This window comes from Oryx dammah, unplaced genomic scaffold (genome assembly GCF_014754425.2).
Source record: "Oryx dammah isolate SB20612 unplaced genomic scaffold, SCBI_Odam_1.1 HiC_scaffold_2, whole genome shotgun sequence".
Classification (NCBI taxonomy): Eukaryota; Metazoa; Chordata; class Mammalia; order Artiodactyla; family Bovidae; genus Oryx; species Oryx dammah.
Window position 1 is genome coordinate 121,370,273 of NW_024070186.1, and position 15,722 is coordinate 121,385,994.

Here is a 15,722-nt window from a genome sequence, read left to right on the forward strand (position 1 = left end):
TTTCCACAATTTACTGTGATCCACACAGTCAAAGGCTTTGGCATAGTCAAGAAAGCAGAAATAGATGTTTTTCTGGAACTCTCTTGCTTTTTCCATGATCCAACGGACTATACTCCAATAAAAATTAAAAAGAAAAAAACAAGGAACAACAATAACAAAAGAACTATCAACTCTATAGTTGTATTTTATATTTGTCCAAAAGGTCAGTTGTAGAATGACTAGTTCAGATTTGTAATTACATATCCTGATGCTTAAAGTACTTGCCAGTTCCCTCCTAGCTGAGCATTGTAAAGTGCAGGAATCAGGAAATGGATATCGGTAAGGGCAAAAGCTGGAGAAGCTGGAGAGTTTGTGGTTTTGGAGGGAGGAGGGTTCTGAGAGAGCAGACAGACTAAATGTGCTTGCGGCTTGGGCCAGGAGCAGAGGGACATCTGGTCACTGAACTGCTAGTCACCTGCAATCTTGGCCTCAGGTGTATGGGTCCCATGCTTCTTCCAATAATGTAGTAAATTATGGTCTACCAGTAACATCAAGTTCAATGGGCTTTAAATTTCTCCCTCTCTTTTGAATCTGTATTAAAGATATTTTGACAGGTTTAGACAGCTTTCACCTAATTGTTTCTGACCAGACTACAACATGGACATTTTAAGACAATTCTAAATGTACCCAGGAAAATAATTCTACACACTGAGAATGCTCCCTCTGCTAATAAATGATTATGCATTCATAGATAGGTATCTTTTGTCATTGTTTTAGTATGTAAGAGTTGTAATGATACATGGATAATTGCAGTTCAGTTTAACAATAAATTTAATCTTTGGTCTGGTTCAAGAATACATTCTTGTTTGTGATGACTTTTAAAATAATTATTGTCCAAAGCTTAGGTATTAAGTATGGAGGTATTTAGTGCTCATTAAATTGGCCAAAAATGTGTGTGATACATGAAAAAAAAATACTAATATACCTAATATACAAAAGGCATTTAGAAATCAATGAGAAAATTATTTTGTTATTTATCAATGCATAGAAAGTCAGCCAAAAGATAAAACACAGGAAGAAATACTAAATCACATAATGTTCAGCTTCACAAGAACTGAAGGAAATGCAAATTGAAACAATTAGATACATTGAATCTATAATAATGATAAAATAAGAATATTGATGCAAACTACCTGAAACATTTACCACTCACTATGAACTATGTAAGTGTAAATGTATTTATACACTTGGGTTCAGCAATTATACACATGTATTTTCAGGAAGCTATCTCACCTGCCAAAATATTCACATAAGTAACAAATATATTTTTATACACATACACACAGTGTGTGTATATATTCAAATGATGCATATCTATATAGAATTGAGTAATTTATGGTATAGGGAAGAATGAATATTGTGCATATTGAAGAATTAATATTCTTCAAAAGAGTTGATCGACAGATACTGACATGAAATGGTTTTGCAAGTCAATATTGCTGGTGAAATAAGCATTGTTGTCACAAGATAAACAGTGGTGTATGTATGTACATCTGAAGTATACTCAGCAAGTTGTGTGATGACCGGGTACATTATATAGAACTTTTACTTTCTAAATACTTCATAACTTGAACTTTAAACAACAAATCTATGATATTTTGAGGGTGTTTTTTTTTACACCCATGGTGGATTCATGTCAATGTATGGGAAAACCAATACAGAATTGTAAAGTTAAAAAAAAAAAAATGAAGAATAAAATTGTAAGGAAAAAAAAAAAAAAAACAAATGAAAGGAATTCTTCCTGATGCTTAAACATGATCTATCTTGATATTTACCTGCAATGAAATCAGTTCCCAAATTGAATAGCCTTCCACTCTTATTTTTACCCCTTCATTAGTGTTAAGGTACTACTCCCATTTAGATCTTATTTAAACATTCTTCATTAGCATTTAAACTGATTGCTCAGGTGCTCAAACAAATGCAGTTGTATGATAATTATCAGTGATAATTTTATAAAGTAGAAGAAGATAATGTGACTGTCTCTCACATTACGTAGTTTATCATTTGGCAGTGTGTCAGTGTTAGATGTTAAGCTGTTGGTGAAGGTTGGGTATTTTGATATAGCATCCAATACAGCATTGTGTATATTTACATTTGTGATAATTATGGCTTTTCTCTATTAAAGCAAGGATGAAGCAGGTATTCATGTTTTAAATGTAGAAATAAACCACCAGCGTCTTTTAATATAGTATTAAGCATTCTGATCCACAGGGGTTTTTAGACTCTTAATATCTATGAAACTAAGTATTTCATTTAAGTATTTTCTTTACTTTTCAGTCATTAAATATTCCACCTGCACATCCAGATTTTATGTTCCTATTTTTTTTTCTCTTTTTATCAACAGCATATTCACCAGTGCATGGTTACCACATTACTTCTTTTATCTCCAGCAATAAAATTAATTGGAATCATATGAAAGTTACTTAAGAGTGATAGTGATGTTGTCAAGGGATTATTCTTCTTTAGGAGTAGGATATGCTTTTCTAGTGGATATGACTGATGATCACATGGTCCTAAAACTCAGATGTGCTGGAGTATAACATTTTCAGTAAGGCAGTTTATTATTTACTTCTACCCAATAGCAGAAAATTTAGCTTTTCAATTCATTTTCTCTAAATTTATTTTATTCTAGTATAGTTGGTTTACAGTGTTATTAATTTCTGCTATATAGCAAAGTGACTAAGTTGTATATACATTCTTTTTCATATTCATTTCCATTATGGTTTATCAGAGGATATTGATTATAGTTCCCTGTGCTATAATTACTTCACCAATTCTGAGTATTTGTAGTCCAGCCCAATGGTTTCTTCATTGCTCAGTTTAAAACACTGTCCCACTTCTAGTTGAACCCTCTTCTCAGATGCTTCCCTCATTCTCTCCCTAGGGATTGCCTCTGTTTTCCCAGTTAGTCATATCCTGAACACTGTTGATTAAGTGGTTGCTGTCTGCTTCTTAGCTTTGTCATTTCATTCCTATCTTGCTTTTGTTTGCAAACATATCCCCTCCCCCACCATTGCTCTGTGCATTCCCTACACAGTGCTCCACTGATGACTACTTCATTCGGCTTCCTAAAGTTTGTGATGCCTCTGAGGTGCTCAGCTAGGGTGGCTCAGATCACTTTTTCTGCCATGGGGTACCCATATCACAGCTATGGGATAAAGAGACAGGCCTGCCAGAAATCTCTCTGAAGCAACTTCTGTATCCTTGTTTGAGGAGCCCATGAGAAATTTAAGATCTTTTCATCAGACACCTAGGACTTGAAGGAAACAAGGGAGGGGGAAGTTTCTAGGCTTTTTCTGCTTAGGCACACCCTGCTGCCATCTCCACTTTTTTATTCCTAGAAGTTTATTGCAAGAGAAGAAATCTGTAGGCTCCCAAAAATTTCCGCTATAAAATGAGTTACAATGCCTTGTTACATAGTCAGATTCTTCAAATTTTGAAGGGAAATCCTAATCTGATCTCTTTTAACCAAAACTTCTTTCTTACTCCTAAGTATTCAGTGTATCTTTCCTATGTTTGTACTTCTGTTGTTCTATTCCTGGATTTGGATTTTCTTTTTTCTTTTGATGGTCAGGTGGTGGTGGTATTGGAACTGAAGCGAGGAACTGGGTCTGTGGGCTTGTGTTTCCTTTCAGGTTTTTCTCCTGACTTGATCTCAGACTCTCAAACTCTGAAGCGAACAGTGTGATGTCTTTGTTCTTTGGGCCCATTTCTGACAAACACCTCATGAGTCAGATGGCCACCCTACGTCTTCAGTTTTCATACTGTGGCAGTTTATTTGGGTGGGGGCAGGGAGGAGTGGTTACACATCTATCCATAAAACATGTCCTATTACACGATCTGAAGTATAATAAACTACTGTGCAATCATCTTCTGTGACTTAGAAACACTTTGCAAATGCATAGTTTGAAAAAAAACACACAGAGTTATTTTATTAACACTGATATCAGTTCTGGTAAATCAGGGTGTTTCTAAATAGTGCAGAAATCAATATTTAAAATGTATTGACTTTTCTTTGAATTGATTTAATGAAAGGATTTTGACTCCAGGAATTCCAAGAATAGAGGGTGTCACAGCCTACAGACAATATAATCCACAAAAGGGGATCCATACACCCATGGTGGATTCATGTTGATGTGTGGCAAAACCAATACAGTATTGTAAAGTAAAATAAAATAAAATAAAATCTGAAAAAAAATAAGGGAGCCATATACATTGTGGTTAAAACTATTGACTCTGATATCAAACCACCAACATTCAGTCCTGATTCTACCACATAATAGTTGGCATAATCTCGCTTACTCTCAGTTTTCTCATTTGTAAAATAAATATATATATATATGCATAATATATATATCACATGATCGAAAAGATTAAATGAGATATTTCACATAAAATAGCACAATATCTAGTGTGTTCAGCCCTAAGAAAGTGTTTGCTATCATTATCATTATAATGTTTATTTTACTTTCACTGAAAATATCACAGAGTAAATAATAAACCTAAAACTGAGTTACTAATATCAAGCGATAAACCGGAGTGATTTCAACAAGCCAGTAAGTAGATTTTAAAATGTGTTATAAACTAATTTCATATAAGTTTGAGTTTGAGGAGTGAGAAGCAAAAAAAAAAAAAAGCCTCAATAGTAGCAAAATAATAGCAGAGTGGATTTTATGATCTTGTAAGAAATGTGGGGAATCCCCAAGTATCTGTAGCTCATGTAAGGATCATGGATTAAAGATATATGCATCCAGTCCCATCACTTCATGGCAAATGGAAGGGGGAAAAGTAGACAGGTTTTCCTTTCTTGGGCTCTAAAATCACTGTGGGGGCTTCCCTGGTGGCTCAGTAGTAAGAATCCACCTGCATTGCAGGAGACACAGAAGACTTGAGTTTGATCCCTGGGTTGGGAATATCCCCTGGAGGAGGGCATGACAACTCCCTCCAGAATTCTTGCCTGGAGAATCCCATGGACGGAGGAGCCTGGCAGCCGATAGCTCATAACATTGCAAAGAGTTGGACATGACTAAAGCAACTGGAGCACAAAATCACTGTGGACAGTGACTGCAGCCATGAAATCAAAAGACCGTTGCTCCTTGGAAGGAAAGCTATGAAAAAACCTAGACAGCATATTAAAAAGAAAATACATCACTTTGCCAACAAAGATCTGTACAGTCAAAAGTATGGTTTTTACAGAAGTCATGTATGAATGTGAAAGCTGGACTACAAAGAAGGCTGAGCACTGAAGAATTGATACTTTCGAACTGTGGTGTTGGAGGTGACTCTTGAGAGTCCCTTGGACTGCAAAGAGATCCAACCAGTCAATCCTAAGGGAAATCTGCTCTGAAAATTGGTTGGAAGGATTGGTGCTAAAGCTAAAACTCCAATAGTTTGGCCACCTGATGTGAAGAGCTGACTCATTGGAATAGACTTTGGTGTTGGGAAAGATTGAAGGCAAAGGAGAAGCAGAGTGGCAGAGGATGATATGGTTAGATAGCATCACTGACTCAATGGACATGAATTTGAACAAACTCCAGGAGATTGTGGAGGACAGAGGATTCTGGCATGCTACAGTTCATGGGGTTAAAAAGAGTGGGACATGTCTTAGTGACTGAACAACAAGACCACATTAAGAATCATGGGTTAATGATTTTGTCTCCTTTCACCACTGGGAAAACTAAGTGCACTGACAGATTCTTAAATATTTTAATCTTCCTTCAACAAGTGTTTAACAAGAAAAATCGCATCCCTGTTACAACTTACTAGTAGTAGAGTCTTTTGTCTGTGGTTGTTCCTTTTCTTTATACTGGCTTTGAAATTTACAGGTATGGACACCTGGTAATCAAAGGAAAAGTTGTATTTATGTCCCATCACTGAGAAGAAATTAAGCCCAAAGGACAACTTTAGCCGTTTAATATGTTGTAGGCCATAGGTGAATTGATTTTTTTAAGGTTTGCTTTGGAGTCATGCAGACTTGGAAACACAGTTGAAGAGCAAGAATTATTCCAACCATTAACTCTGATTAGAATATTTAGGACTGTGTTAAGTAACATAATCCTTGTCCACAGAAAAAGGCTAACATGATTTTGGTGGAGTCATCTCTCTTTGCAAACTAGGAATTGCTTTTATTTAAGAAGAAAAAAAGACACTCAAACTACTTGATGATTCCAACACTATTCATGACTTGCAGTGCTGACATTCTATAGATTGATGGGGTCTTCAAGTGTGGAAAATACTGAGTCATACAGAAGATGAGACGTTTTAATAATGAAAAAAATACTTATGCAGTCAGCAGATTGTCGGTTAAGGTGGTTTAGATTATAAAAGTCACCCAGTGGAGACTTTGTCAGGTTGCAAATTATTCTGACCACAAAATTATTTGAAAATGAATAAAGCAAACTTAGAGTGAGTTGATATGCCCCAGATCCTTTTTATTTTTATTTTTTTTCTTCCTCCTCCTCTTCTTTTGAAATGGGAAAGGGAAACTGTGGTCTCTCTGTCTAAACATAATGCCAGTACATGAGATAAAACATAAGATGGCACTAATCATTTGGCATTCAGAAAGCGTTGCTTTTTCCCAGTATACAAATGCTATGAAACCAAAGATCGTGCCTTGTGGTTCTATGAGCTGCTTCTTTGACTCCTTTTTGTTCTTTTTCCTTTTATGTAATTTGTTTAGTATAGTGTCTTAATGACTCCCATAATGACTGACTAATTGTATCTGTTTTGTAATGACAAGAGATAAAATCACTACAGATGCTTTAGCGGGGCTTCTCTGGCGACTCAAATGGTACAGAATCTGCTCACAATGTGAGAGACCTGGGTTCGATCCCTGGGTTGGAAAGACCCCCTGGAGAAGGGAAAGGCTACCCACTCCAGTATTCTTGCCTGGAGAATTCCATGGACAGAGGAGGCTAGCGGACTACAGTCGATGGGGTCACAAAGAGTTGGACACGACTGAACGCACACACACAAATATTTTCTGAAAGAGGAGACAATAAAAATAAGTAAATTTAGTTCACTGCCTTAGTCCAAAAGTATCATCTGATGTTTGCTGAAAAGTGGTAACTGAAACTCTGCCTAAATACGCCCTAGAGATCAGTTGTATCATTTTTTCCCCATGTCAGTTCCTTTTGAGATTAGAAATAAGAAAGCTTCATTTATATTATTTATTAGTCATACCTACTCTAGTAAGATAAAAGCCACAGTAAAGAATGTGTACTGTGCTAATAGCACTGCTCCAGTCTACAATTTTTGGTTGGCTTTTTGAAACTTGTGAGCTCAGTTGTCACTTTGGTTTCTGTATCTAGTGCATTGTAGAAAATGCCCATTCTCAAGTGCGACACATATTGATACTTTTCTATTTCTCACACCTTTTCTAGGTCTACAGCATCAAGACAAGGGCAAGGAATCACCGTGGTACTGAAACACACAGTATTATCAAGTTAAATTGGAGCATGAATCCATGGTCCCACTGGGAAAAGATGCTGCCAGGGACTGTCACTCTGCAGTGGGACATATTAGATGTGGAAGGAAAAGAGGAAGTGCTCTCCAGCTGACTTTGGTTTGGAGCCTTTTCTTGGGAAAGCAGAATGAGTCCTAGACATTGAAGAAAAGCATTTTTGTTTATTTCTTTCCCTCATCTGAGCCTTTGCCAACTGTGCAACTCTCTCTCTTTTTCTTTTTGTCTTGCTTTTATCAATACATGGTTTAATTTTTGGTTTGACTTTTTTTTTTTTTTCCTTCTTTTTGAACAAGCTACCTTGTCAGGAAAAGATGAACCACAAAGAAAATGTTCATTCTTTCAGGAACACAATTTTGTATTTCTATGTTCTATTTTTGTAAAAATACAGGAAGTTTGATTTAGCATTGATGGGCTATTTTTGAGGGATTTTTTTTTAATATTGTAAAAATTGTTAAGTTCTGTTTAAAGAACTTGCTCTCAGAGAAGCACTGGCTAAAGTGTTTAAAATGCTTGTCTCTAAGATGTCTGTGATATGTTCTGTGCTCTAAGTTACCTCAAATGTTTGATACTTTCTCCTTTTTGCAAAAGTAGCACCATAGCCAAGCCAATATAGTATTGTTTTACATTAAGTCTCAGTGAAGAGTTAGTTCCATGATAGCTTATTTAGCTCTGAGTTACATGTGTAGCTTGAAAAGGAAGTTTTTTAATGATCACGCTAAAGAAAAGCTATTCATTACTTTGATTTCTCCCAAAGATTTCTTGGAGGTTGACCAAGAAAGTTTTCATAAACTTTGAATCAGATGGAGAGTTTGCCTGAAGTATATAATTATCTTTGTAGTCCATCCAACTTTGATAAAATGGAACCAGAATTTACAACTAACTACTGGAAAAAAAAAATTAACCATGCTATCTTTGAGTGCCAGTGACTTATTTTTCTTGTTTGTAATTATTCATTTATGACAATTTTAGTCATATTTTAAGTGAGTTTTTCCTGAAGGTAGTTTGAAAGGATTCTATTTGGGAAAGTACTAGACACATGACAAACCCTTTCACTCAGTGGCTATTTCTGAGAGTTTATCCATCATTATAAGTTGAAGGATAATGTATTGCATGTGTATCGTTTTAAACAGGTTTTGGTGAGTCTTATTTGTTTAATTCTGGTTTTAATTGATCTGATTCTTTTTAAGAAAAAAATTGGGGTAAGATAAATTTTTATACTATAATTACTGAAATTAATTTAATAAATTAGCAATTTATTGTTTGAAATTTATTGCTGGGGACTCAGGATTCAACTTGACATGTCCCTCAGGATCTAAATAAGAAAAAGTTGGGATAATCATTAAAATACAATTAGGAAAACATTAAGGTTATCAAATAGTAGTTATTGATATTTTAAGAACTTTCAATATAAAGTCCATTCTTTCAGATGCTTCCAGAGTTGGGTCATGTTAAAAAATTAGTGTTACATAGATGTTTTAGTTTGTTAACAATGTTTCTCAAATTTTTCCCATCCCTGTCCTCGTCCATGTGAAATTAAATGTTTAGTGAAATGTCATTTTCCATCTTAAATAGAATAACTTATATCTATGAACATGTTCGCTATAAGAATAACACAGTCTGCATAGCTAGGCAAAATTCTCACAGGTCATTTTCAAATATTTCCCTATTGTGCCATAGTCTTCTTTCCTGGTGGGTGCATCTTATTAGTTATAAATTTATGCCCTCTCTTGTATTTTCATCCTATATTTCTTCTTAACCAGACTCCGTTTAACAGGGTATACACGTTTACCTAATGTGAGGTCCAAACTTAAGGAATCGTCCACTTACTAATGATTTACTAATGATATGAACTTACATTTCTAGGGAGTGGCTCGATTAAATTATCGACATTTTGATCTGCAGTTTAATTTGATATAGTTATTTGTACTCTGCCTTTATCTGTGCAGCACAAGGTTTAATGCATCTTTAAAACTGGTTTTATTTTGTATCCTCCTGAATTCTCAAAGGCCAGTGTTCAGCAGCTCCCATGGGATGGCTCAGTGGGGATGATTTATTTTTCTCTTCTTCCCTTGGAACCTGGTAACTGTGCAGTTTCTCTTAGAATTGTGTGGTATTCCAGTTTATTCAGATCACTCAATTGGATTTTCCCAATTTTGAGAAGAAATATATCAACTCTCTGCTTCTTTCTTTACTCTCTAGTGAATTGAGTTGAAGGAGAGAGAGCTGACAGATAGCTTCACCCTAAATTTAGGGTGACACTGTGCCCTGTGTCACTCCTGGTAGCTATCTTGTAAAATATTCCTCGGCTCTGAGGACCCAAGAAAAGTTAGGGGCCTAAATTCTGCTGTACACAGGAGAGATTTGTGAATAAGATTCCGCATTGAAAACAGGCCCAGGTGGTGTTGGCACTTTGCAAAGACTGGATCCTTGCATATACAAGAAGTGGATCAAAATCTAAGTCAAAGAAAAATGGGTGTGTCTCTGTGATTGGCATGCCTTTGCTACCATTATAGTACCATAACCACGGAATGTCATACAAGGGATGAGTTATAATTTAGTATGATAGTCTGAGTTTAAGCTTAAAATGCTATCATTCGTTGGATGGATTTTCTCCCACCAAAAAGATACAGTAATCTTGGAGGTTTCCGGACTGTGTTATTGAGGGCTACCATTTCCCTCTTCAGTTTCATTTGGAAACACTCCCCTTTTGGTTATTTTACAAATTAGTCTTTATTCAGGCTTTCTAAAGATCTGTGAGCTAGACCCTAGGAAATTATCTCATTGATTTTCCATCTAATCTATGCTTCGACCACTAAACTATCATTATCTGAGGAACAATAAAATAGTGACTAGTTAGATCCTAACAGGTTATTTGGTTCCTCACTGTTTAATTGAAAAGCATCTCTAAATGTTTAAAAATCAATGTTTCATCTTAATAAGGTTAACAGTCCCTTCTTAACTTTCCCCTTTAATTTTTGTCCCCTCTCTTTCCTCTTAAAGTTATGTGCATTACTATTTTAAGCAAAAAATAATGGGGATTGCTCTACATTTTGCCATGAAAACAAGTGGATTGCAAGTAACTGAGGAATTAATTTCTTTCATGTTGTAACAACCTTTAAAAAAAAAAAACACAATTCCAGGCACTGGCATAAAATGTGCCCTTATGAAGCTCCTTATTTATTATGCAAATAGCAATCAGATACTATATTTTAAGAAACTGCATTCTGTCCCTTACTGAGTAGCCGTTGGTTACATAATATATGCCAAATTAAGAAGATGAGTCAGTGACACTAAGCAGTAGAAAAGGACAGTATTTATGTTACAATTCTGACTGGAGGATGAATAGAGAAGCAATAAATCAGGGAACAAAAATTGACTTGGACATTAGGTCATTTTCTGAATTCTGGCTTAGCCACAATTAGATGTGTGTTTTGGGGCTTCATTTATTTATCTCATGAGTAAAGTAGGATAATAATACCTAACTGGCAGGCTAGGAAGTTTGGAAATTATATTACACACATACACACACACACATATATATACACTCAATAATATGGCTCATAGTAGACATTCAGTTAATGACAGATTCCTCAAGTATCTGTCAGTTGAGTAAGTAAATGATCAAATTGAGCTCCCAAGTGTCCCTTTTCTTTACACACCCATATCTATAGCAAATTGATATACAGCTGTGCTTTAATGTAAGAAATTGTTGCAAGAGAATCTTTGTCTTCTACTAGATGTTGACAATAAAATGTAAGTTTCTTAATTATTTCTGATACTTTAATGTGCTGTTTATGAAAGAAAATAAATTAACTTCTTAGTGGTATGTAGGTGCAACTCTTGAGTTTTCTTAATTTCAGACTTATATTCATCCAGAACCCTGTGATTATTGTCTCCAAAATGAAAGTGACATTTTCATGAAATTACCAAAGTTTTTTTTTTTTTATTATATTTTGGGCTTTCTTAGCACCTAGATTAAAAACATCTCCTTTGAAGTTATCCGTTTTTCTAACTTGGAGGAAAAATTGCAAAATATGGTGGAAAAAAATTTTTCCGCATGAAAAGAGGAGGAAAAAAAAAAAACAACCTCTTTACAGTCTCAGTCAGCAGATTTATTTGACTTGAGAAAAAAGAAACAACTTCATTGGAAGCAGATGTTGACACTGTGTCAGTTGTTGAAGATGGAAAGCGTTCACTTGAGTGAGCCCTTGTGGTTACAAGGGAGGTATCGATGGCCATTAGAATTCTTGTGATTGAGCATCTTCACAGCAGATAGGACAGTGGAAAAGCTAAAACTATGATACCAAGACTGAAATCAGCCTGCCAATTTTAATTTACTGGATCTTAAAGACTCAGTTGTTTTATTTTTTCCTCCTCCAGAATAAAAGTCATATCTTTCAAAAGATTTAAGGTGGATTTTGAGAGAGAAATTAAAATATATTCTCTAAAAACATGGCCCAAGAACCCTTTGTTATTGAAGATTAAAACTAATATTCAAGTCATATTAGAAGAATCAGGGTAAAAATTTGGTTTACTGGTATATGTTGAAGAAATAGTCTCAAAGACATAGAGAGCAGACTTCTGGTTGTCAATGGGGAGGTGAGGTGAGGGAAGGAAGGATTAGGAGCTTGGGATTAGTAGATGGAAACTAGTATATTTAGGACTGATAAACAACAAGGTCCTACTGTGTAGCACAGGGAACTGTATTCAATATCCTGTGATAAATCATAATGGAAAAGAACATGAAAAGGGTATATACATATATATGTGTGTGTGTGTATATGTATATATGAAGTGAGTCACTTTGCTGTACCACTGTATTGAAAAAATTAACACAACACTGTAAATCAAATATACTTCAATATAATTAGAAAAATAATGTATATTGAATAAGAATATGTAAACTGTGCACAAATGGAAGGCTCTAGAAAGTGGGGAAAAGGTGAGGTCCACAAAAGAACCTCACATCCTAATAGTCCCTCAATGTTAATTAATTGGTGACTTGATCTTAGAGATTGGGCACAGAACAGACTTTCAGAATTTTTTAGTAGGTTTTTCTCTTTTTAGTGCTCTCTGGGAATTTCCCTCTGTACACTTTTCCAAAGTATAGAAATAGTCATAATTAAAATATCTTAATTCTGTCATTTCTTTTATTGTCCATTGTATGTGCTTGTTTGAAAAATATTTTTATGGTTTCAAATAATTGATCAAACTAGTGTTCTCTGGAAACTGCAAATTGATTTGATCCAATTCAATTATCCAAATCTTCTTTTAAAATTTTAAGAAATGGTAAGTAAAATGTACCAATTCTCTTGTGTAAATAAACAGTCACACCTTCTAGAAAATGACAGGTCATCATCAGTTAGCTTCCTTGTTAACAATTTCTGGACTACTAAATTTTGACCTAAGAATAATTCTTTTAGAATACAATATTCTTTAATTAGTTGTTTGGTATATGTATAAGATGTGAACTCTTCTGTGATATCTTTTTATATTGATAGAGCTGTACATTTTTTTCTTTGCTATAACTAGGGCAAAAATTAATGATTATTTACACACTTGATTTAATTTTTTAGACTGTTTATAATCTTAGATACGATATCTGATTTAAAATCACTATTCCATACATGTTTTTGGATACACAATTTAGGGAAGGGTTTTCATGTGAATTCTTTGTATCACTTTAAAGTTCATATATTGAAAAGGAAAACATAGACTGTTTTTATCACATAAATTTAGATCAGGTGAAAGCGTTTGTAAAAATACATAGTACAATGAGCTTTATATTTGTCACTTGATTAAGTGAACTGAAAACATAATAGAAATGTTATCTTAGAATCCTTAAATTAAAAAAAATTCCAGATTTATTAGTTTGATGAGCAATTTTATGCTATCTTCATTTTACATGCCCAGAAAGAGAAATTAATCTTAGCTCTATTGTTATTCTTAATTTAGAAAGTATATGTAACTCATAAGATTTTAGCTTCACAAGCTAACTATAAAATCATATATATATATACACATATATATATATGTCTGTTGTTTTTCATCAGGATGGAGGAAGAGACATTTTTGTATTTCTATTCACTCTTCAAATAGGTCTCATAACTATGTGTTGATGATATAAAATAATGGAGGACTTTGTAGTTAAAACAAGTGTCACCTTCAGTTCAATAAATAATGTGAACTCAATTCTTATATTTTAATGTAGCAATTTGGTTTTGTCCACATTTTTGACAATTAACTAAAGCCCTCTGTTTTTTTCTTATTCAGTTAAGCAACTTACCAGTATCTTTAGAAATTAAAACACCTTTAGGTGGTGTTTTTTTTTTTTAATGGGTTAATTTTATAGTCAAGGGATTTATGTGTTGTAGTGAGAATTGTATGGTTACAAAACAAGGGTTATAATAGAACAGGAAGTGAAATGGGCTATATCAATTACAGAATAACAGGCTTGGGAACTTTTTAATACAATGCTTCTGAAGTTATCAATTAACTCTTTAGCAGAGGTGTACTTTGTTGTTTTGCTTTTGCATTTGTTAATGTGGAACTTGCTGTAAGTCCTGTGGAAAACTCTCCTGACAATTCATTGACATTGAAGAAATACTCCTGGAAAGGAGAAGTCTAAGACTTTATATTTTTAAAGGAAGCTAGAGGTTCCCTTGGAGAAGGAAATGGCAACCCACTCCAGTGTTCTTGCCTGGAGAGTCCCAGGGACGGGGAGCCTGATAGGCTGCCATCTATGGGGTCGCATAGAGTCGGACACGACTGAAGCGACTTAGCAGCAGTAGCAGAGGTTCCCTACATGGGCCCTCTATTTTTTTGTTAAATAAATTTCTGATGTGTAAATGCAAAGCTTGGAGATCAGTATTTCAATTAGTAGACATTCATCATCACTAGTGAAAATAATGTGACACAGTCTTCTTAACTGTCTGCCATATTCAGACTAGACAAGGGTAAAGGGTTTTCTGTGGTTACTGTAAAAAGTTACCACAATCTTAATGGCTAAAGCAACACAGATTTATCTGGTGGCTCTAAGTCCAATATCCAGTACTGGCCTCAGTGGGCTAGAAGCAAGATGTCAGCTGTGTTCTTTTGGGGAGAACTATTTCTTTGATGTTTCCAGAGTCCTTAGCTCATGGCCTCTTTCTTCCATCTTCAATGCCAAGAACCACTAGTCAAGTCCTTGTCATATGGTATCACTCTGACCCTCTCTTTTGCTTCCCTTTTACAAATTTAAGGACCTTTGTAATTGCATTGGCCCTGCCTGGATAATCTAGAATAATCTCTCCATCTCAAGTTCTTCATTTTAACAAAAGTCCTTAGATGTGAGGTAACATATTCACAGGTTCTAGGGGTTAGGAAGTGAACATTTTGAGGGTGTTATTCAACCTACCACAGTTACTATTGGATTTCAGTTAATGGTTATCAGCCTTTTCATCTAAGAGGGTTTAATGTATCACTGTAAATAGCAAGGCGTGTTTCATGTTTACAGTGGTCATCTGTGTCAGGATTCATCTACATTCACTTAAATAATTGCATATAAAGGAAATTCTTGTTATTTCAAATATTTATGTGGTTCTTATAGTGCCTTGGAATCCAAAGGGTTATATTGTGTTTATGTCAGAGAGGCACTCAGGGGGGTGGAGACCAGGACATCTGGTGCAGATTCTTCCTAGCTGAAGTGTGTTTTCTCTGGGGACAATCATCTACCATTTAATTGTTTTGCTTCCTTTTTTGGGAATCTATGCCCATCCTGTGATGTCCTAAGTCTCCAAGCATCTTATTTGACCTGTTTATACTCATTTGACTAACTATCCATATATGACTACATTGACGTGGTAAAGCTTTTACATTCCTGTCCAGATTGAATCCTTCCATCTGTTATCAGTTAAGCAGTGGAAAAACTGTTATGGAAAGCAAATATGTTTTGATACATTTAATGTGTAAAGTGGGAACCTAGATTCTGGAATGCTGTTGATCAATAAATGAACTAGAATCTCTTCAAAACAACACTTAAGCCCCACTGTTTTACTTTCCATACCAAGTTTGGCTGTGGCTGAATGAAGAACACCAGCATTGATCTTTGCTTTGCACTTGTACAAGAGACTATTTGTAGGGAGCCAAATATAGCCACAGAGGATTTAATATCTTGCCAAAAAATACAAAATCTGTTCCCTTTTAAGCACGACACTCTATCCTTTTCTTGTGGATCTTG

At 34.9% G+C, this 15,722-nt stretch overlaps 1 protein-coding gene across 3 annotated transcripts in view; it reads left to right on the forward strand.

Annotated features, from left to right (window-relative positions):
* VGLL3 (vestigial like family member 3) overlaps positions 1–15,519 on the forward strand; it is a 58,585-nt gene extending 43,066 nt beyond the window's left edge. For all 3 annotated transcript variants that reach the window (XM_040226951.1, XM_040226958.1, XM_040226966.1), the window contains exon 4: positions 7,422–15,519. In XM_040226951.1, the coding sequence (XP_040082885.1) occupies positions 7,422–7,465 (44 nt within the window). In that variant the 3' untranslated portion in view covers positions 7,466–15,519. The remainder of the gene's footprint in view (positions 1–7,421) is intronic.
* Positions 15,520–15,722: the final 203 nt, after the last annotated feature.